Here is a 19624-nt window from a genome sequence, read left to right as displayed (position 1 = left end):
CGGCTCGCTGGCAGCTCCCTGCGCCCGCGGGCGGTGGGCAGCTGCCCCTCGCCCGCAGTTATCTCGCCAAGGGGAGACTCCCGGCTTGCAACCGCACGGGGAGGCTGGGGAGCCGGTCCGGCCGTGGGCACCGGCAGCTTCCCCGGAGGGGGACGTGCCACGTCCCCGCGGGAGGGCCTGGCAGCGCCTCGCCGCCCGGGGGGGCCGCGGCTCCCCGCCGGCAGCCGGGGCCCTGTGCCGTAGCCAAGGTGCGGGAGCCGCGGGAAGCCGGCGCTCCTTCGCGAGCCTGTTTTCCGCCTCCGCTCTGAAGACAGGCTGTTCCCAAACGCAAGAGGAAATTGCTAACGAGATGATGGAGCAGCCAATTAATTAGCTAATGATTAACGTAAGTGTCCTGCGGAGGCAGCCCCGTGGCCGCCTGTCGCCTCCACGTGCCGCTCCCGGCGCGGCCGCGGCTCGGAGCGGAGCCTGCGGCAGGGGCTGGCTGGGGACGGGGGGGGGCTGGCGCGGGGCGAGCCGGGCAGCGCCGGACCCTCTGCCAGGGCAAGGGAGCGCGGGCGGCGCGGGGGTCCCGGCGGCGACGCACGCTGCCCGCGGGGCTCGGAGCACAGCTTTATTTCTCCGTCGCGGCCGGCGCCCCGCGGCGCTAGAGCAGGGCGCCCGGCAGCGCCAGCGCCAGCACCAGCGGCAGGGCCCGGGCGGCGGCGGCGGCGCGGCTGGGGTACCCGTAGCGCGTGCGGCAGGCGCCCTGCAGCTCCTCGAAGGCGATGGGCTCCTCGTGGGCGGCCGCGTCCCCCAGGGCTGCCTTCACCTGCGGGACGGCGGCGCCGGCCCCGTCACCCGCCGGCGCCGGCCCCGCCAGCGCCGCGTGGCTCCCGCCAGCCCCGGTGTCCCCACGCCCTGCGCGTCCCCGTGCCCGAACACCCCCGTGCCCATGCGTCCCCACGCCACCCCACGTGTCCCCAGGCTGCTCTGGGTGTCCCCACACCCTGTGCATCCCCGTACCCCGTGTCTCCCTGCCACCCTGTGTCCCCGCGCCCATGCACCCCCATGCCCGTGCGTCCCCATGGCACCGCACGTGTCCCCAAGCCGTGTGCATCCCTGTGCCCCAAGGGGCCCCACACCACCCCATGTGGCCCCGCGCCCATGCACCCCCATGCCCGTGCGTCCCCATGGCACCGCACGTGTCCCCAAGCCGTGTGCGTCCCTGTGCCCCAAGGGGCCCCACACCACCCCATGTGGCCCCGCGCCCATGCACCCCCATGCCCGTGCGTCCCCAAGGCACCGCACGTGTCCCCAAGCCGTGTGCATCCCTGTGCCCCAAGGGGCCCCACACCACCCCATGTGGCCCCACGCCCATGCACCCCCATGCCCATGCATCCCCATGGCAGCCCGTGTGCCCCCAAGCCCTGTGCATCCCCGTGGCACCCCGTGTGTCCCCGTGCCCTGCGCGTCCCCGTGCCCTGCTCACCTCCTCCACCTTCCTGAACACCCGGAGCAGGTTCTCCGCCAGGGCCGCCCTCACCTCCACCTCCGTCCAGCCTCTGGCCAGCAGCTCTGCCACCAGCGCGGGGTAGGTGGAGACGTCCTCCAGGCCGGTGGGGAGCCTGCACCAGTCAGAGCTGGAGCTCCCAGCCACGCTGGGCCGGGTGCTGCCGAGCCCCATGGGCCCCTCCTCCCACACCCTGGCATTGCCCCATCCCACCACCCGTCCCACCACCTGTCCCACCAGTTGTCCCATCACCCGTCCCACCACCTATCTTGCCACTTGTCCCATCACCCATTGCACCAGTCACCCCATCACCTGCCCCACCACCAGTCCCACGCCCTGTCCCACCAGGCTGGGGCAGTGGGGAGCAGGACCATGCATCCCCCCCAGTGACACCAGCCCCACTCCCGAGCCCAGATGGTGCACGGCGCCGGCTCCCCACGCCCCCCGGCACCCGCTTTACCCCGTGACCCCGTCGTAGTCGCCGCCGAAGCCGACGGCCCCGACGCCGGCCACCTTCTTCACGTGGTCCATGTGGTCTGCGGGCAGAGGGGGGCCGCGGTGAGCGGGCGCGGGGAGGCAGCCGGCGCAGGCCCCCACGCGCCCGCGGCCCCCGACTCACCCGCCACGTCGGCCAGCGCGGCCGTGTCCCGGCACGTCACGTACTCGTTGTAGAAGTTCACCATCACCAGGCTGCCGGTGGCGGCCTGGGGGGCGGGAGGCGGCGCTGAGCCCCGGCCCCGCGCCGGCCCCCCCGCCGCCGCCGCCCGGCCCCGCGCTCACCACCATCTGCAGCACGTCGTCCGGCACGTTGCGCCGGTGCGGGCAGATGCTGTAGGCGGACGAGTGGCTGAAGATGACGGGGGCTTTGGAGAGGGTCAGCGCGTCCTTCATGGTCTTCACGGACACGTGGGCCAGGTCCACGATCATGCCCAGGCGGTTCATCTCCTGCAGCACCGTCTGCGGGACGGGGACGGGCTGGGTGAGCGGTGCACGCCCCACGGCTCGGCTGCGGCTCCGGGGCGCCACCGGCGCTCGGCCCCGTCCCCGTCCCCGTCCCCGCCCGCACTCACCTGCCCGAAGGGCGAGAGGCCATCGTGCAAGGGCGGCTCGCTGCCGGTGTCCACGAGCCAGTTATCCGCCCTGCGGCGCGGGGCGGCGTCAGGGCCCTCGAGCCCCTGCCCCGCCGCCCGGCCCCGTCCCGGCCGCGTCCCTGCCCCGGCTCTGTCACCGTCCTGGCCGTGTCCCCGTGCTGACCACGTTCCCCATCCCAGCTGTGTCTCCATCCCAGCTGTGCCCCCATCCCGGTGGTTCCCCCCATCCCAGCCATGTCCCTGTCCTGGCAGCAGCCCCGTCCCGGCCATGTCCCCATGCTGACCACGTTCCCCATCCCAGCTGTGTCTCCATCCCAGCTGTGTCCCCATCATGGTGGTTCCCCCCATCCCAGCCATGTCCCCTTCCTGGCAGCAGCCCCGTCCCGGCCATGTCCCCATGCTGACCACGTTCCCCATCTCAGATGTGTCTCCATCCCAGCTGTGTCCCCATCCGACGTTGTCTCCCATCCCAGCCATGTTCCCATGCCGGCAGCAGCCCCGTCCCGGCCACATCCCTGTCCCAGCTGTGCCCCCATCCCAGCCGTGCCCCGTGCCCGTCCCAGGGCTGCTACCAGGGCGTGCTGCAGCTGTGGGTGAGGGTCATGTAGCGGACGCCCAGGCGGTAGAAGGTGCGCAGGACGCCCAGGCTGCTGTCGATGGAGTGGCCGCCCTCCACCCCCAGCAGACTGGCCACCTTGCTGTCGCGGAAAGCCTGCTCGATGCCTGCGGGAGCGCAGCGGGCCTCAGCCGGGGCGCACCGCGGCCCCGGGGCTGTGCCCGTGCCCGCGCCCGCGCCCGCGGCGGCCGCTCACCGGCGCTGTCGACGACGCAGGCGAAGGTGCCGGGGTAGAGCTCGCACATGCGGTGCACCACGTCTATCTGCTCCAGCGTGCGCTTCACCGCGTCCTTGTCCTGCGTCTCGCAGGGCACGTACACGGACCAGAACTGCCGGGGACGGCACCCATCAGCGCCGCGTGCCCGCCGCCCCCGGGGCGAGTAGCTGCTGGAGCGCCCAGCCCAGCCCCTTCCCACCCTAGAGCCCAGCTCCGGGTCCCCCTCCCACCCTAGCACCTGGCTCCATGTCCCCTTCCCATCCTAGCACCCGGCTCCGTGTCCCCTTCCCACCCTAGCACCCGGCTCTGTGTCCCCCTCCCACCCCCGTGCCCGGCTCCATGTCCTCTTCCCACCCCAGCACCCATTTCCATGTCCCCCTCCCACCCCAGCGCCCGGCTCCATGTCCTCTTCCCACCCCAGCACCCATTTCCATGTCCCCCTCCCACCCCCGTGCCCAGCTCCATGTCCTCTTTCCGCCCCAGCACCCATTTCCATGTCCCCCTCCCACCCCAGCGCCCAGCTCCATGTCCTCTTTCCGCCCCAGCACCCATTTCCATGTCCCCCTCCCACCCCCGTGCCCAGCTCTGTGTCCCCCTCCCACCCCCGTGCCCAGCTCCATGTCCCCTCCCACCCCTGTGCCCAGCTCTGTGTCCCCCTCCCACCCCCGTGCCCAGCTCTGTGTCCCCCTCCCACCCATGTGCCCGGCTCCGTGTCCCCCTCCCGCCCCAGCGCGGCGCGGTGCCCCCGGCCGCCCCCCACCTGCCCGCCCACGTGCCCCCTGCGCAGCTTGGGGATGTTGGTGTGGGTGCCGTTGAGCAGCGTCAGGTTGGCCTCCGGCAGCCCCAGCTGGTTGTTGAACCTCTTGAGGAGCTGCCAGGGCAGGTCGTTGTGCCTGGGCAGGGCAGGCGGCGGCCGTGAGCGGGGTCTCACTGCCGCCCGCCCATCCGTCCGTCCGTCCATCCATCCGCCCGCCTGTCCGCCCACCCAACCGTCCGTCCGTCCATCCATCCATCCATCCGTCCGTCCGCCCGTCCATCCATCCATCCGTCTGTCCATGCGCCCGCCTGTCCTTCCACGCACGCACCCACCCATCGTGGCCCGTCTACCCGCCCCTCGGCCCCTCCGTGCCCCGATCTGTCCGTGCCCCCCTGGAAGAGCGGCGCCAGCGGCTCCGGCCCGGAGCAGGGGCTCGGTGGCTCCCCGGGATGGCCCCGCCTGGGACCACGCCGCCGGCCGGTGGGGAGCGGGGGGCGGCCGGCCCGGGGTTGTCACCGCCCCACGGTGTCACGCGCCCCGCAGCAGCGCCGGGGAAGTGCCGGAGGCCCGGGCGGGCTCCCGCTTCCCTCCTGCGTCACGGCCCGCCACATCCTCCGCACCCGGGCTGCCGCGCCGCGTGGCCCCACGCCGGCCCCACGCCGGTGCCAGGCCCTCGGCAGCAGCCCCGGCCCCTGCTGAGCCCCGCGGGCCCCCTGCGGTGACCAGAGCCCCCGGGTGCCGGGAGCAGGGGCCGTACCAGGGGGCCGGGTGCTGCCGGGAACGGCGCCCGGGGAACATCCCCGCGCGTGGACTTCCCCCGGCGGGCTGCGCCGCGGGGAGCCGAGGGGCCGCGCGCTCCCTCGGGAGCCTGGCCGGGCTTCCCAGCGCCCGGCCCCGCTCGCGGCCGGGCTGCACCTGGGGGATCCCCCGGCAGCGCCTGGCCCTGGGGTGCACAGAGCCGGGATCCCCACGGCAGCACCGGCAGCGCCTGGCCCTGGGGTGCACAGAGCCGGGATCCCCACAGCAGCACCGGCAGCGCCCGGCCCTGGGTGCACTGAGCCAGGACCCCAACGGCAGCGCCGGCAGCGCCCGGCCCCGGGTGCACTGAGCCGGGATCCCCACGGCAGCACCGGCAGCGCCCGGCCCCGGGTGCACTGAGCCGGGACCCCAACGGCAGCGCCGGCAGTGCCCGGCCCCGGGTGCACAGAGCCGGGATCCCCACGGCAGCACCGGCAGTGCCCGGCCCCGGGTGCACAGAGCCGGGATCCCCACAGCAGCACCGGCAGCGCCCGGCCCTGGGTGCACTGAGCCAGGACCCCAACGGCAGCGCCGGCAGCGCCCGGCCCCGGGTGCACTGAGCCGGGACCCCAACGGCAGCGCCGGCAGTGCCCGGTCCCGGGTGCACTGAGCCGGGACCCCAACGGCAGCGCCGGCAGCGCCCGGCCCCGGGTGCACTGAGCCGGGACACCAACGGCAGCGCCGGCAGCGCCCGGCCCTGGGTGCACTGAGCCGGGATCCCCACGGCAGCGCCGGCAGCGCCCGGCCCTGGGTGCACTGAGCCGGGACCCCAACGGCAGCGCCGGCAGCGCCCGGCCCTGGGTGCACTGAGCCGGGATCCCCACGGCAGCACCGGCAGTGCCCGGCCCTGGGTGCACAGAGCCGGGACCCCAACGGCAGCGCCGGCAGTGCCCGGCCCCGGGTGCACTGAGCCGGGACCCCCGGCAGCGCCGGCAGCGCCTGGCCCCGGGTGCACTGAGCCGGGACCCCCGGCAGCGCCGGCAGCGCCTGGCCCCGGGTGCACTGAGCCGGGACCCCAACGGCAGCGCCGGCAGTGCCCGGTCCCGGGTGCACTGAGCCGGGACCCCACGGCAGCGCCGGCAGCGCCCGGCCCCGGGTGCACTGAGCCGGGACCCCAACGGCAGCGCCGGCAGTGCCCGGTCCCGGGTGCACTGAGCCGGGACCCCACGGCAGCGCCGGCAGCGCCCGGCCCCGGGTGCACTGAGCCGGGATCCCCACGGCAGCGCCGGCAGTGCCCGGTCCCGGGTGCACAGAGCCGGGATCCCCACGGCAGCACCGGCAGCGCCCGGCCCCGGGTGCACTGAGCCGGGATCCCCACGGCAGCACCGGCAGCGCCCGGCCCCGGGTGCACAGAGCCGGGACCCCACGGCAGCACCAGCAGCGCCTGGTCCCGGGTGCACAGAGCCGGGATCCCCACGGCAGCGCCCGGCCCCGGGTGCACTGAGCCGGGACCCCAACGGCAGCGCCGGCAGTGCCCGGCCCCGGGTGCACAGAGCCGGGACCCCAACGGCAGCACCAGCAGCGCCCGGTCCCGGGTGCACAGAGCCGGGACCCCAACGGCAGCACCAGCAGCGCCCGGCCCCGGGTGCACTGAGCCGGGACCCCAACGGCAGCGCCGGCAGCGCCCGGCCCCGGGTGCACAGAGCCGGGACCCCAACGGCAGCGCCGGCAGCGCTCGGCCCCGGGTGCACAGAGCCGGGACCCCAACGGCAGCGCCGGCAGCGCCCGGCCCCGGGTGCACTGAGCCGGGACCCCAACGGCAGCGCCCGGCCCCAGTGCAAGCCCGGGGAACCCCGCGGCATCTCCTGCCCTGTTGCAGCCCTGTGGGACATTCCTGGCCCGGGGGGGGGGTTTCTCGGGGAACCGAGAGCGCTGCGGCGCGGCCGGGAGCTCTGCCAGGCGGCCGGGCTGAGCAGAGGCCCCCGCCGGCGTGCCAGGGCCCCGCCAACCTTTGGAGCCGTTGTCAGGGCAGGGCGGCGGCACGTGGGGCCGGGAGCCGAGCGGCGCTGCCGGCGCCGGGCGCGGGGGCCGCGGCGCGAGGCCGTGGCGCCGCGGGGTCCGCGCTCACCCGTCGATCACCGGCGTGGTGCCCATGATGCGCTCGGCCTCGTCGCGGTGCGGCTGGCCCCGGGCGGGCAGCAGCAGGCACAGCAGCAGGACGCTCCCGCGCAGCATCTCCGCGGCGGAGACCGGCCGCCGGCGAGAGCCCTCCGGCGCGCGCGTCCCGGGTGTGTCTGCCCGTCGTCCTCCCCCTGCCTTGGTAAATAAATAACCTCCAGCCAGCGCCGTAAACCCATCCCCGCGCCCCGGCAGAGCCCGGGCACCGTGGCCGGGCCCCGGCGCCTCCTCCCAGCGGCCTCCTGCGCCTCCCCCCCGCCCTCCCCGCGCCGTCCCCCGGCACCCCCGGGACCCCCGGGCGCCGGCTCACCCCCGCGCCACGTGGCAGCTGCGTGCCGGGCTCTGCGGCCCCGCGCCATCCGTGGGGCCGGGACGGGCTCCCGGCTGCCCGGGTGATGCCGCCCAGACGTGCCGCCGGGATCCGAGCGCTCGGGAGGGCATCCGCGGCGCCGGCACGTCCCGGAGAGATCCGGCGGCTCGGCCCCGCGGGCCCCGGCTGCCCGGCGCGAGGGTGGGGAGGGCGCGCGGGCACCCCGGCTCCGCCGGGCACGCCGAGGCAGGCGGCGTCGACGCGGCGCCCCGCGGCCCGTCCCGCCGTGCCGGGGCGCTGGCGCTGGCGCGAGCCCCACGGCGCCGCGCGGGGCCCCGGGGCTCGGTGCCGGCGCCGGGGCTCCGCGGTCGCCCGGCGCCACAGCCGCCCTGCCGGGGCCCCCGGCCAGGCGGGGACGGCCCCGCGCCAGGAATGCGCCGGGGGGGCCGCGGCCTCCCGCCCCGGCGGCCCCGCTTCCTCTTTTGCGGCTATTTAAGGCCGGGGCGCGGGCGGGCGGCCGCCTCCCAGGCGCACCGGGGGGGACATGGACCGCATGGAGGTGACGGAGACCTTCGCCGGCATCTCGCTGCCGGGCCACCTCCACACCAAGGAGTCCCTGCACTTCGCCGCCACCTTCCCCTTCCGCGCCACCGACGTGCTCATCGTCACCTACCCCAAGTCGGGTGAGAGGGGCCGGGGGGGGGCGGCGGGGCCGGGGGGGGCGGCGGGCCGGGCAGGGCGGCGGGGCGCGCGCGGGACCCGGCGCCGCCTGCGTGGCGGCACGGGCCGCGGGACGTGGCAGGGGCGCGCGGCCGCCCCTCCGCCGCCACGGCTGCCCCTCCGTCCCGCCGAGGCCCCCGGCCGCCGCCGACCCCCCCACCCCGGCACAGCCCCAGTGCTGGGAGACCCTCGGCCCCCCGCGGCGCCGCGAGCTCCCCGCCAGTCCCCCCCCGCCTGCAACCCCCTGCCATGCCCTGTGCCTGCTCCAACCCCGGCTCCAGCCCCAGCCCCTTCCCAGCCCCAACCCCTTCCCAGCCCCAGCCCCTTCCCAGCCCCAACCCCTTCCCAACCCCTTCCCAGCCCCAACCCCTTCCCAGCCCCAACCCCTTCCCAACCCCTTCCCAGCCCCAACCCCTTCCCAGCCCCAACCCCTTCCCAACCCCTTCCCAGCCTCATCCCAGCCCCAACCCCTTCCCAGCCCCAACCCCTTCCCAACCCCTTCCCAGCCTCATCCCAGCCCCAACCCCTTCCCAGCCCCAACCCCTTCCCAGCCCCAACCCCTTCCCAACCCCTTCCCAGCCTCATCCCAGCCCCAACCCCTTCCCAGCCCCAGCCCCTTCCCAGCCTCATCCCAGCCCCTTCCCAGCCCCAGCTCCTTCCCAGCCTCATCCCAGCCCCAGCCTCTTCCCAGCTTCTTCCCAGACGCTTCCCAGACCCAGCTCCTTCCCAGCCCCAACCCCTTCCCAGCCCCAGTCCCTTCCTAGCCCCTTCCTAGCCTCATCCCAGCCCGTTCCCAGCCCCAGCTCAGTCCCCAGCCCCATCCTGTCCCCAGGCCCAGCCCCAACCTAGTCTCCACCCTGTCCCTAGCACCGTCCTGGTCTCCATCCTGTCCCCAGCCCCATCCTGTCCCCATCCTGTCCCCTGCTCCATCCTGTCCCCAGCCCCATCCTGTTCCCATCCTGTCCCCAGTCCCATCCTGTCCCCAGCCCCATCCTGTCACCGGCCACAGCCCTGTCCCCAGCCTGGCGCGGGTGGATGTTACTGCCCCAGTATGACTGCTTGGGGGACGCAGTGGGGCCAGGCTGAGCTACCTGCCTGAGCTATGCCTTGCCATGCTGTGCCATGCCGTGCCGTGCCAGCCACGCTGTGCTGTGCCACGGTTGCTGCACCGTGCCATGCTGTGACATGCTCTGCTCTGCCGTGCCGTGCCGTGCCGTGCCCCGCGCAGGGCCGGGGGGCTGCCCTGACGCCCGCCTCCCCCAGGCACCACCTGGATGCAGGAGATCCTGACCCTGCTGTACAGCAACGGGGACGTCCTGCCGGCCAAGACCATCCCTAACTGGATGCGGGCGCCTTGGCTGGAGCAGACCTACTTCAGGGACGCGCTGCGGGACACGGCCGGCCACCGGCTCATCACCACCCACCTGCCCGCCCACGTCCTGGGCCCCGCGCTGCAGCAGAGCAGAGCCAAGGTGACGGGGGGCTCCGGAGGGGCCGCCCGCGCCGCGCCGGGCTTTCCCCGGCCGGGGAGGCTGCCCGGGGCTTTCTGCGCTCCCGCGGCCGGGCAGGGCGGAGCGACGGGCACTGCGGCAGAAATCCCCCCCCGGCAGCGGCACGGCACGGGGAGCGGAGCCGCCGGCGGGGCCGGGGCGCCGCTGACACCCGCCGGCGCCCGCCAGGTCGTCTACGTGGCCAGGAACCCCAAGGACGTGGCCGTCTCCTTCTACCACTTCCACCGGCTGGCCAAGTTCCTGCCGGACCCCGGCTCCTTCGACGCCTTCCTGGCGCGGTTCCTGGAGGGCACGGGTGAGGGCCGGGCCGGCGGGGCCGCGGCGGGGCGGGCGGCACCCCGGGGCGCCCCGTCACCCGCCGCCTCCCCCCCTCCCCGCAGTGCAGTATGGCTCCTGGTTCGAGCACGTCAAGGGCTGGCTGGGCCAGCGCCAGGCTCTGGACATCTTCTACATCACCTACGAGGAGCTGCACCAGGTGAGCCCCCCGCGGCGCCGCGGCGCCGGCCGGCCGCCCCCCGCCGCCCGGCTCACCCGGCCCCTCGGCGCAGGACCTGCGGGGCGCCGCGGAGCGGCTCGGCGCCTTCCTGGGACGCCCGCTGGGGCCGGAGACGCTGGGCAGCCTGGAGCGGCACTGCAGCTTCGCCGCCATGCGGGACAACGCCATGGTCAACTACAGCCTCATCCCCGCCGAGATCATGGACCACAGCCAGGGGCGCTTCATGAGGAAAGGTGCGGGGGGCCGGGGGGTGCCGGGGGGGCGGCGCGGGGCCGGGCGCCCCGTGCCCACGCCGTGCCGTGCCGGCTGCAGCCCGCTCTGCCCTCCCGCAGGCGTCGTGGGCGACTGGCGCGAGCACTTCTCCCCGCGGCAGACCGCCCTCTTCGACCGCGTCTACCGGGAGCGGATGGGCGACGCGGGGCTCCGGGCGCCCTGGACGCTGGCGTGAGCGGCCGGGGCGCGCGGGGGGCCGGCGATCGCCCCCCGCCGCCACGCGCGGCCCGCGCCGGACCCAATACATATTTATTGCCGTTCTCCGCCCGCCGGTGCCTCTCCCTGGCGGCGTGCCGGCGGCGGGCAGTGCCCCGCCGTTATCGGGACCGCATCGGGGCGGGGGCTCGTCCTCCGGGGACGTTATCGCCGGGCCGGGGGCAACGTCCTGGCGGGCAGCGGCGGCCACAGCAGGGAGGGGGGGTCCTGGCGCGGTGCCGTTCCCACGGCGGCTCACAGCCCGGCCCCGCGGCGCCGGCGGCTGGGAACGGTGCCCAGAGCCCGGAGCCGGCCCCCGCGGGGCTGCTGCAGCCCCCCTGCCCTATCCTGCCCCCCCAGCGCCCCCTGCTCTGCCCCACTGATCCCTGCGGGTGCCCCCTACCCCCCCGCCACCCCCGCACTGCCCCCCCCATCGCCCCAGGGGCAGCCGCGGTGCCCCGTGGGGGTCCGTGCCGCTCTGCAGGGGTCTGTGCGCCCCCACCCCGGGGGGGGGGGTCCGTGGGGTCCCGCGCGCCCTGGGCCGCGTCCGCAGCGCCGGCAGACGGGATTAACCGTCTCCGAAAGCCGCCCGGCCGCGCGCGCCGGTGCCCGCGGCGTTTCCACGGCGACGGCCGTTATCCCGCTTTGTAGGGAGATGAATCAGGAGCTATAAATACGCGGCGCGACCGCGCGGGGCCCCCGCGCGCCCCTCGCTCTCGGGAGCGAGCCCCGGCGCCGCGGCCCGCTCGGCGCCTCGCCTGGGCGACGCCTCGGAGCCGCCCCAGCGCCGGCTCCGGCATCGCGGCCGCCGGTGCATCGCGCCCGGGCGGGCGTCACCCCTGCCCGCGCCCGCCGCCGTGCCGAGGGCAGCGGGTTCACGTGGTGCGAGCGGCGGGTGGCACGTGGCGAACGCACAGGGCGCAGCACATGGCACGTGGTGTGCAATGGCTGCACAGGACACGGCATGCAGCACGCGGCACACGGCACGTGGCGTGCAATGGATGCACAGGGCACAGCACACGGCACGTAGCGTGCAATGGATGCACAGGGCACAGCACACGGCACACGGCATGTGGCGTGCAATGGCTGCACAGGGCACGGCACACGGCACGTAGCGTGCAGCGAATGCACAGAGCATATAGCACAGCAAAGAACACAGGCCACAGCACACACTGCATGGCACAGCACAGGCCACGTGGCACAGGATGTGACCCGGCACATGGCACAGCACATTGTGGCACACAGCAAGCAACACATGGCACAGCGCACAGCACATGGCACTCTGCATGGCACGTGGCACGGCACATGGCACAGCACATGACACACAGCACAAGATGTGACAGAGCACATGGCACGTGGCACAGCACGTGGCACAGCACACGGCACGGCACATGGCACGCGGCACAGGATGTGACAGAGCACATGGCACACTGCATGGCACGTGGCACAGCACATGGCACAGCACACGGCACGGCACATGGCACGCGGCATGGGATGTGACAGAGCACATGGCACGTGGCACAGCAAACAGCACACGGCACCCAGCACAGCACGCGGCGCGTGCCACGCAGCGCCGGGCACGGGCAGTGCGCTGGGCAGAGGCAGGGGCCCAGGGCTGTCGCCGGCCCCTCTCCTGCTCGCCTCGACCCCCAGGGCTGCCGGCGGGCGGGTCGGCCGTGCTCGCTGCCACGCAGCTGCGGCAGCTCGGCAGCGACTTTGAAGCTGCAGCGGCTCCGAAGTGCAGCGGCGGTGAAGCGCCGCGGCGCCGCGCACCGAGCCCCGGCGGCTTTCGCGTGCCCAGTCCCGGCTGAACGCACGCGGCAGCACAGCTGGCTCGCGGCCGAAGGGGAACGTCGGCTCCGGGGAGACGCTGCCGCTGGTGGCAATGCCACCCGCGGGGCTGCTGCCGCCGACCTGCGCTCGCCTGGAGCCTCGCGCCCGCGGAGCGCGTGGCATGGCATGATGCGGCACGGCACAGCGTGGCACAGCACTGCGCGGTGCAGCATGGTGTGGCGCAGCACCGCACAGTGCAGCACAGCGCAGCGCGGCACGGCACGGTGCGGCACGGCACAGCGTGGCACAGCATGGCGCAGTGCGGCACGGCACGGCACGGCACAGCACGGCACGGGGGAGAGGGCGCCTTGCTTTATTGAGGGAGGGTCGTCATGCAGCCTCCGAAGGACGTCACAGCGACGGACAAGCACGGGGGGAGCGGGACGGGGTGCAGAGGCGGGGCGGCGCCGGGAGCTCCCCGCCGGCCCGGGCGCTGGGGACCGTCCCCGCCGCCCCCCGGCTCCGGGAGGGGAGCTCGCCGGGAGCCTGGGCACGGCGCCGGTCGCCCGCCCGCCCGCCCCGGCGGCTGCGCCCGCTCGCGCTCGGGGGGCGCGGGGGCGCGGGGCTCACGGCGGCGAGCCCGGGCCGGCGGCGGGGCTCTCGGCCGGCGGGCGGCGGGGCGGGAAGGCCTTGTAGCTGTAGTACTCCACCACCTGCTTGGGCACCTCGGCCAGCACGCACTTGGCCAGCGCCGTCGGCGAGGCCTGCGGGCGGCACGGCGTGCGGGGGGACCGCGGCAGCCCCCGCGCCCCGGCCCTGCCCGGCCCCACACGTGGCTCCCCCGCCCCGGTGATGCCCGGCCCCCCACGGCCCCCCGCGGCCCGGCCATGCCTGGCCCCAAGCAGCCCCGGCACTGTGCCACCGTGATGCCCAGCCCCACACAGCCCGGTGTGGAGCCCCCCCCCGCAACCGGTGCAGAGCCCCAAGCACCCCATGTGGAGCCCCCCAGCACCCGGTGCAGAGACCCCCCGGCGCCTGGTGCAGAGACCCCCCCAGTGCCCTGTGCGGAGCCCCCCCAGTGCCCGGTGCAGAGACCCCCCAGTGCCCAGTGCAGAGACCCCCCCAGTGCCCTGTGTGGAGCCCCCCCAGTGCCCGGTGCAGAGACCCCCCCAGTGCCCTGTGCGGAGCCCCCCCAGCGCCCAGTGCAGAGACCCCCCCAGTGCCCTGTGCGGAGCCCCCCCAGCGCCCAGTGCAGAGACCCCCCAGTGCCCAGTGCAGAGACCCCCCCAGTGCCCTGTGTGGAGCCCCCCCAGTGCCCGGTGCAGAGACCCCCCCAGTGCCCTGTGCGGAGCCCCCCCAGTGCCTGGTGCAGAGACCCCCCAGTGCCCAGTGCAGAGACCCCCCCAGTGCCCCGTGCGGAGCCCCCCAGCGCCCGGTGCAGAGACCCCCCAGTGCCCAGTGCAGAGACCCCCCCCAGTGCCCTGTGCGGAGCCCCCCCAGCGCCCGGTGCAGAGACCCCCCCAGTGCCCAGTGCAGAGACCCCCCCAGTGCCCTGTGCGGAGCCCCCCAGCACCCGGTGCAGAGCCCCCAGAGCCCCATGCAGACCCCCCCAGTGCCCGGTGCAGACCCCCCCCCGGCGCCCCGTGCAGACCCCCCCAGTGCCCCGTGCAGACCCCCCCCCCCGGCACCCCGTGCAGACCCCCCCGGCGCCCCGCTCACGTTCTTGAACTCGCGGAAGGGGACGAACTGGACGATGTCGCGCAGGACGGGCTCGCCCTTGGGCGAGCGCAGGACGCCGTCGTCGCCGTCCAGGATCTGCATGTCGGTGAAGTCGGCGTTGCCCACCCCGACGATGATGATGGACATGGGCAGGTAGGAGGCGCGGACGATGGCCTCGCGCGTGTCCGCCATGTCCGTGACCACGCCGTCCGTCAGGATGAGCAGGATGAAGTACTGCTGCGGGGGCGGCAGGCCGTGGGGCCGGCGGCTCCGGGGCCGCGGCGGCGGGGCAGGGGCCCGCGGCGGCGGCCGGCGCGGCGGCGGCCGGCGCGGCACGGCACGGCGCGGCGTACCGAGGCCTCCTTGGTGCGCTCCTCGTGGGCCGCCACGCGGGCCACCCTGGAGATGATGGGCGCCACGTTGGTGGGGCCGTAGAGCTGGATCTGGGGCAGGCAGCTCTGGTAGGACTCCACGACGCCCTGGATGCCTGCGGGCCGGCGGCGCGGGCTGAGCGGGGCGCCGGGCACCGCCGGCACCGCCCGCCCGCCCACGCCGGACTCACCCTCGCATTCGTCGTCGTCGGGGTTGAAGTTGATGGCGAAGTCGTGGGAGACCTGCGCGGGGGGCGGCGGGGGGCCGGGGCGCTGCGGCGGGGGCACCCGCGGAGCCCCCGCCCGGCCCCGGGGCTCGGCGCGGCCCGGCGCCAGGCGCACACGGCCCCGCTCGGCAGCGCAGGAGCCGCCGACACGGGTGCACGGAGGGTGCAGCACGGAGGAGGGGGCCCGGGGTGCAGCATGGACACGGGAGCCCAAGGGTGCAGCACGGACACGGGGGGTGCCCGGGGATGCAGCATGGACACAGGGGGTGCAGCATGGACATGGCGGGTGCCTGGGGGTGCAGCATGGACACGGGGGGTGCAGCACGGATATAAGGGGTGCCCAGGGGCGCAGTGTGGACACGGCGGGGTGCAGCATGGACGAGGGTGCAGCACAGACATGAGGGGTGCCCAGGGGTGCAGCACAGACACAGGGGGTGTCTGGGGGTGCAGCACGGACACGGGGGGTGCCCAGGGGTGCAGCATGGACACAGGAGGTGCAGCATGGACATGGTGGGTGCCTGGGGGTGCAGCACGGACACGGGGGGTGCCCAGGGGTGCAGCATGGACACAAGGGGTGCCCAGGGGTGCAGCATGGACACAGGAGGTGCAGCATGGACATGGTGGGTGCCTGGGGGTGCAGCACGGACATGGGGGGTGCCCGGGGATGCAGCATGGACACAGGAGGTGCAGCATGGACATGGTGGGTGCCTGGGGGTGCAGCATGGACACAGGAGGTGCAGCATGGACATGGTGGGTGCCTGGGGGTGCAGCACGGACACAGGGGGTGCCCAGGGGTGCAGCATGGACACAGGAGGTGCAGCATGGACGAGGGTGCCCAAGGGTGCAGCACAGCCACGATGGGTGCCCGGGGGTGCAGCACATCCGTCGGGTCCCGTAGGGGCCGTGGCCGCCGTGGCCCCCTGGGGCAGCCCCCGGCCCCCCGCCCCCCCTTACCTCGTACTTGGGCGGGATCCTTGCGCCGAAGCCCAGCGCGGAGAACTTCTTGTCGCTGCGAGGGAAGAGGCGTGAGGCAGCCGCCGCGGGCGGCACCGGCGGGGCCGGGGGGGGCCGGGGGGCCCGGGGGCACCTGCCTGTCGTAGTCCTGGCAGATCTCGCCCACGGCCACGAGCGCCTTGAGGTACTCGTTGGGCTGGTAGGGGTTGATGTAGTGCAGGGAGCAGCTGTTGCGGGGGTCCCCGTTGGAGGCCGTGAAGTCGATGGCGACCTGGCGCGGCGGCGGCGATGAGGGCGGCCCCGGCCCTGGCCCCGGCCCCGGCCCCGGCCCGCCGCCCCGCGCTGCCGCGGGGCCCCCTCACCGTGAAGTGGATCTGGCAGCCGCCCATGATGTAGTCCAGGAAGGAGTAGACCCTGTGGATCTTCCAAGGGCGCCCGTGTCAGCCGGCAGCGGCCGCCCCGCCGCTCCGAGGGGCCCCGGTGGCCGGCCGGGCGGCTGCGAACGGAGGCGCTGCCCGCAGGGCGCCGGTGCGGGGTGGTGCGGTGCGGGGTGCACGGCAGGGGTGCACAGCGTGGGGCACGGCACAGTGCGCGGCACGCTGCACGACATGCTGCGGTGCATGGCACGGTGCATGGTGAACGGTGCCCGGTGCATGGCACGGTGCATGACATGCTGCGGTGCACGGCATGGTGCTTGGTGAACGGTGCCCGGTGCATGACATGCTGCGGTGCACGGCACGGTGCTTGGTGAACGGTGCCCGGTGCATGACATGCTGCGGTGCACGGCACGGTGCATGGTGAACGGTGCACGGTGCATGGCACGGTGCATGACATGCTGCGGTGCACGGCACGGTGCATGGTGAACGGTGCACGGTGCATGGCACGGTGCATGACATGCTGCGGTGCATGGCACGGTGCTTGGTGCCCGGTGCCCGGTGCCCAGCACAGTGCCCGGCGCGGTGCCCAGCGCCCGGCGCTGCACGTGGCGGCACCCATGGGCTCACCTTGAGGTCCAGGAGCACCACGACGCCCGAGTTCTTGTAGTTGCGCTTCTTGACCTTGTACTTGGGGTTCATGCAGTCCCACTGCACCTGCGGCCCGGCACGGCGCTGCCTGGGCGGCCCCGGCCCCGCGGCGCCCTGCGGCCCCACCGCCCCAGCCCCACGACCCCCAGCCCCCAAACCCCAGCCCACAGCTCCATAACCCCCAGCCCCACAATCCCCAGCCCCACGATCCCCAGCCCCACAACCCCCAGCCCCCAAACCCCAGCCCACAGCTCCATAACCCCCAGCCCCACGATCCCCAGCCCCACGATCCCCAGCCCCACAACCCCCAGCCCCCAAACCCCAGCCCACAGCTCCATAACCCCCAGCCCCACGATCCCCAGCCCCACGATCCCCAGCCCCACGATCCCCAGCCCCCAAACCCCAGCCCACAGCTCCATAACCCCCAGATCGACATCCCCACAACTCCCAGCCCCATAGCGCCAGCCCCACGGCCTGCAGCCCCATAACCGCAGCCCCACAGCCCTGTAACCCCCAGGCCCAGTGCCCCCTCCCCACGCAGGGCTCCCTCGCCCCCCAGGCCACCAAGGAGGGGACGGGAAGGGGCCGCCAGACGCGGCGGCCCCGGGGGGCTCTGCCCGGGGCGGGGGGGCTGGCGGCCGGGGGGCAGCGCCGCGGCCCCGCGCCCACCTTGTTCTCCCCCATGGCCTTCTGCATCTCCTCGAAGGTGGTGAAGAACTCGCCGATGAAGTCGTGCTTGCCCCGCGAGTCGTAGTCCCACACCACGCACTGCGGTGGGCCACGGCGCGGCTCAGCACCGCGCCGGCGCCGGCCCCCGCGCCCAGCCCCTGCGCCCTTCCTCACCCTCAGCTTCCTCCTCTCCTCGCAGCTGCAGAGCGAGCTCAGGGAGACCTTGAAGGGCTCCCACACGGGGCTCAGGTTGTTCTTCACCACCTGCGGGCGAGCGGCGTCAGGGCCGGCGCCGCGGCGGCAGCGGCGGCACGCATCCGGCCCGGCGCCGGCCTCACCTCCGTGCGGTACACGAGCTGCTCGCTCCGGTCGTCGTCGATGCGGTAGATCTCCAGGAAAGGGTCCGACTTGCTGAAGAGGTCCTGGGGGGCGCAGAGCGCCTGGGCACGGTGCACGGCACCCCCTGCGCCCCCCGCGCCCCCGCGCCGCCCCGGCCCCCCGCGCCGCCCCGGCCCCCCGCACCGCCCCGGCCCCCTCACCTTGTCGTCCAGCTTCTTGGCGCGGAAGGCGAGCTCCACGTAGCCGTTGTTGCCCGAGATCTCCTCGGAGATGACCTGCGGGCAGAGGTGGCACCGCGGGCTGCCACGCGCCATCCCTGGTCCTCGGGGTGCCCCGGAGCCCGGGGGGCCGCGGGCTGGTCCGGGGGGTGCCCCCCACCCGCGTGCCTCGGCTCAGCGCCGCCTGCGTGTCCCAGCTCGGTGCCACCCCAGTGTCACCAGCGTGCCCCAGTTTGGTGTCACGTGCTTGATGCTACCCGTATGTCCCAGCTTGGTGCCACCAACACGTGCATCAGCCTGGTGCCGCCCTCGCGCCCCGGCCCAGCGCCAGCGCCGGTGCCGCGCGGGGCCTCGGCCGCTCACCGTGATGGTGGATTTGCCGGCGAACTTCCCGTACTTGAGGAACAGCGGCTTGGTCACCCGCTTCTGCGCCACGATCTGCAGCCGGGCGCGAGAGCGGCCGTCAGCCCGGGCGCGCCGGGGGGCCGGGTCGGGCTGCGGGAGCCCCGGGCTGCGCGCGCCCCGGCGCCCACCTGCCCCACGGTGCACTCCATGCCCCCCAGGAAGTCGTCGTCGTGCGTGCCCACGCCGGCGTGCCCGTGGCTGTCGTACACCTCGAACCGCAGCTTCTGCACCTCCTCGAAGTAGTAGTCCACCGTGAAGATCTTGGCGAAGACGGGGTTCAGGTTGCTCTTGATGACCTCGCTGCGGTCCACCTGCAAGGTGGGGTGACGTGGGGCTCCCGTGGGCCCCCGGTGCCACCAGCGCTCGCCCAGGGCCGGGGCACAGCGTTGGGGGGCACAGCGGGGACAGGAGCACATCTGGGACAGGAGCACATCTGGGACGGGGGCACAGCTGGGACGGGGGCACAGCTGGGATGGGGTCACAGCTGGGATTGGGGGGAATGGGGACAGGGACACTCTCCCACCGGGGGCGATGGGGACCCCCGCCCGGGAAGGGCTGGATGCGGGGGGGCCGCCCCACACAGCTGCTTTTCTGCTGTGACCGACTGCTCGTGCTGCTTCCCGAGGCCCCTCCGTGGGCCGCCCCCTTGGAGCTGCCCTTGCACAGCCGGCACGGCGCGGCACGGCACAGGCTGCATGGCCTGGCGTGGCACGGCACGGCACGGCACGGCACGGCACGGTGTGGCGTGGCACAGCACAGCCCGGCAGAGCGGGACCCGGGCCCGGAGCCCGGCGCTGGCTGCAGCCGCTCGCCCGGCCCTGGCGCGCGGAGTCGATCCCGCACGGCAGGGATCTAGCGCTAAATCTGCCGGCTGAGCAGCGGCGATCAGCGAGTGCGGAGCTGCCGGAGCCGGCCGGGAGCTGCTCCGGGGGGAGCCGGCGCCGGCACCAGCTCGGTGTCGGGGCGCACGCAGAGGGGCGGGCGTCAGCCCGGAGGACCGGCCCCGAGCCCTGACCTGCCCCGGGGGCGGCCGCCCCCCGGCACGGGGCAGCCGGAGGCGCGCGCCGCGGCCTCCCCCGGCCCTGCCTACCTCCATCCACTGGCCCTGGGACTGCATGAGCAGCAGGACGCAGGGGTCCGACTTGTTGAGGGTGTCGCGGTCCAGGAGGTGCTTACAGCTCACCCGCAGCTCCACCTTGGAGAGCACGGCCAGCGAGGCCTGGGCGGCCAGCTCGGGCGCCTCGCTCATGGCGGCGGCGGCGGCGCGGGGGGCGGCGCGGGGGGCGGCGGGGCGCCGCGCGGGGCAGGCGGCCCCCTGCGCCAGGGGCAT

General features: G+C 75.0%; 3 protein-coding genes across 7 annotated transcripts; 1 reads left to right on the top strand and 2 right to left on the bottom strand.

The window, feature by feature from the left end:
• Positions 1–350: 350 nt before the first annotated feature.
• DPEP1 (dipeptidase 1) lies at positions 351–7620 on the bottom strand. 2 transcript variants are annotated; one of them, XM_062586235.1, is made up of 11 exons: positions 7400–7620; positions 7040–7227; positions 4177–4309; positions 3396–3528; positions 3156–3306; positions 2563–2632; positions 2273–2449; positions 2112–2196; positions 1953–2028; positions 1472–1607; positions 351–811 (listed from the first exon to the last, which is right to left on the bottom strand). In XM_062586235.1, the coding sequence occupies exons 2-11, from the start codon at positions 7144–7146 to the stop codon at positions 647–649; spliced, it is 1233 nt and encodes a 410-aa protein (XP_062442219.1). In that variant the 5' UTR covers positions 7147–7227; positions 7400–7620; the 3' UTR covers positions 351–646. The 2 variants fall into 2 exon arrangements, with proteins under 2 accessions (XP_062442219.1, XP_062442218.1); XM_062586234.1 differs by having other exon boundaries at positions 7040–7223.
• A 222-nt stretch (positions 7621–7842) lies between these two features.
• Positions 7843–11276, top strand: SULT2B1 (sulfotransferase family 2B member 1). 4 transcript variants are annotated; one of them, XM_062586277.1, is made up of 6 exons: positions 7843–8082; positions 9383–9591; positions 9799–9925; positions 10016–10105; positions 10179–10359; positions 10459–11276. In XM_062586277.1, the coding sequence occupies exons 1-6, from the start codon at positions 7944–7946 to the stop codon at positions 11243–11245; spliced, it is 1533 nt and encodes a 510-aa protein (XP_062442261.1). In that variant the 5' UTR covers positions 7843–7943; the 3' UTR covers positions 11246–11276. The 4 variants fall into 4 exon arrangements, with proteins under 4 accessions (XP_062442261.1, XP_062442262.1, XP_062442263.1 ...); XM_062586278.1 differs by having other exon boundaries at positions 7850–8082; positions 10011–10105; positions 10439–10992; XM_062586279.1 differs by having other exon boundaries at positions 7859–8082; positions 10439–10662.
• A 1717-nt stretch (positions 11277–12993) lies between these two features.
• On the bottom strand, positions 12994–19624 carry CPNE7 (copine 7). Its single transcript, XM_062586869.1, has 15 exons — positions 19385–19624; positions 18423–18605; positions 18253–18327; positions 17872–17946; positions 17671–17754; positions 17507–17596; positions 17333–17431; positions 16643–16729; positions 16001–16060; positions 15776–15909; positions 15639–15693; positions 14649–14700; positions 14440–14573; positions 14087–14323; positions 12994–13131 (listed from the first exon to the last, which is right to left on the bottom strand). Exons 1-15 carry the CDS (start codon positions 19622–19624, stop codon positions 12994–12996), a joined length of 1743 nt encoding a protein of 580 aa, XP_062442853.1.

The sequence above is a fragment of the Rhea pennata genome, chromosome 13 (genome assembly GCF_028389875.1).
Source record: "Rhea pennata isolate bPtePen1 chromosome 13, bPtePen1.pri, whole genome shotgun sequence".
Classification (NCBI taxonomy): Eukaryota; Metazoa; Chordata; class Aves; order Rheiformes; family Rheidae; genus Rhea; species Rhea pennata.
The sequence above is the reverse complement of the archived record's forward strand: the minus strand, read 5'-3'. Positions and strand labels throughout refer to the sequence as shown.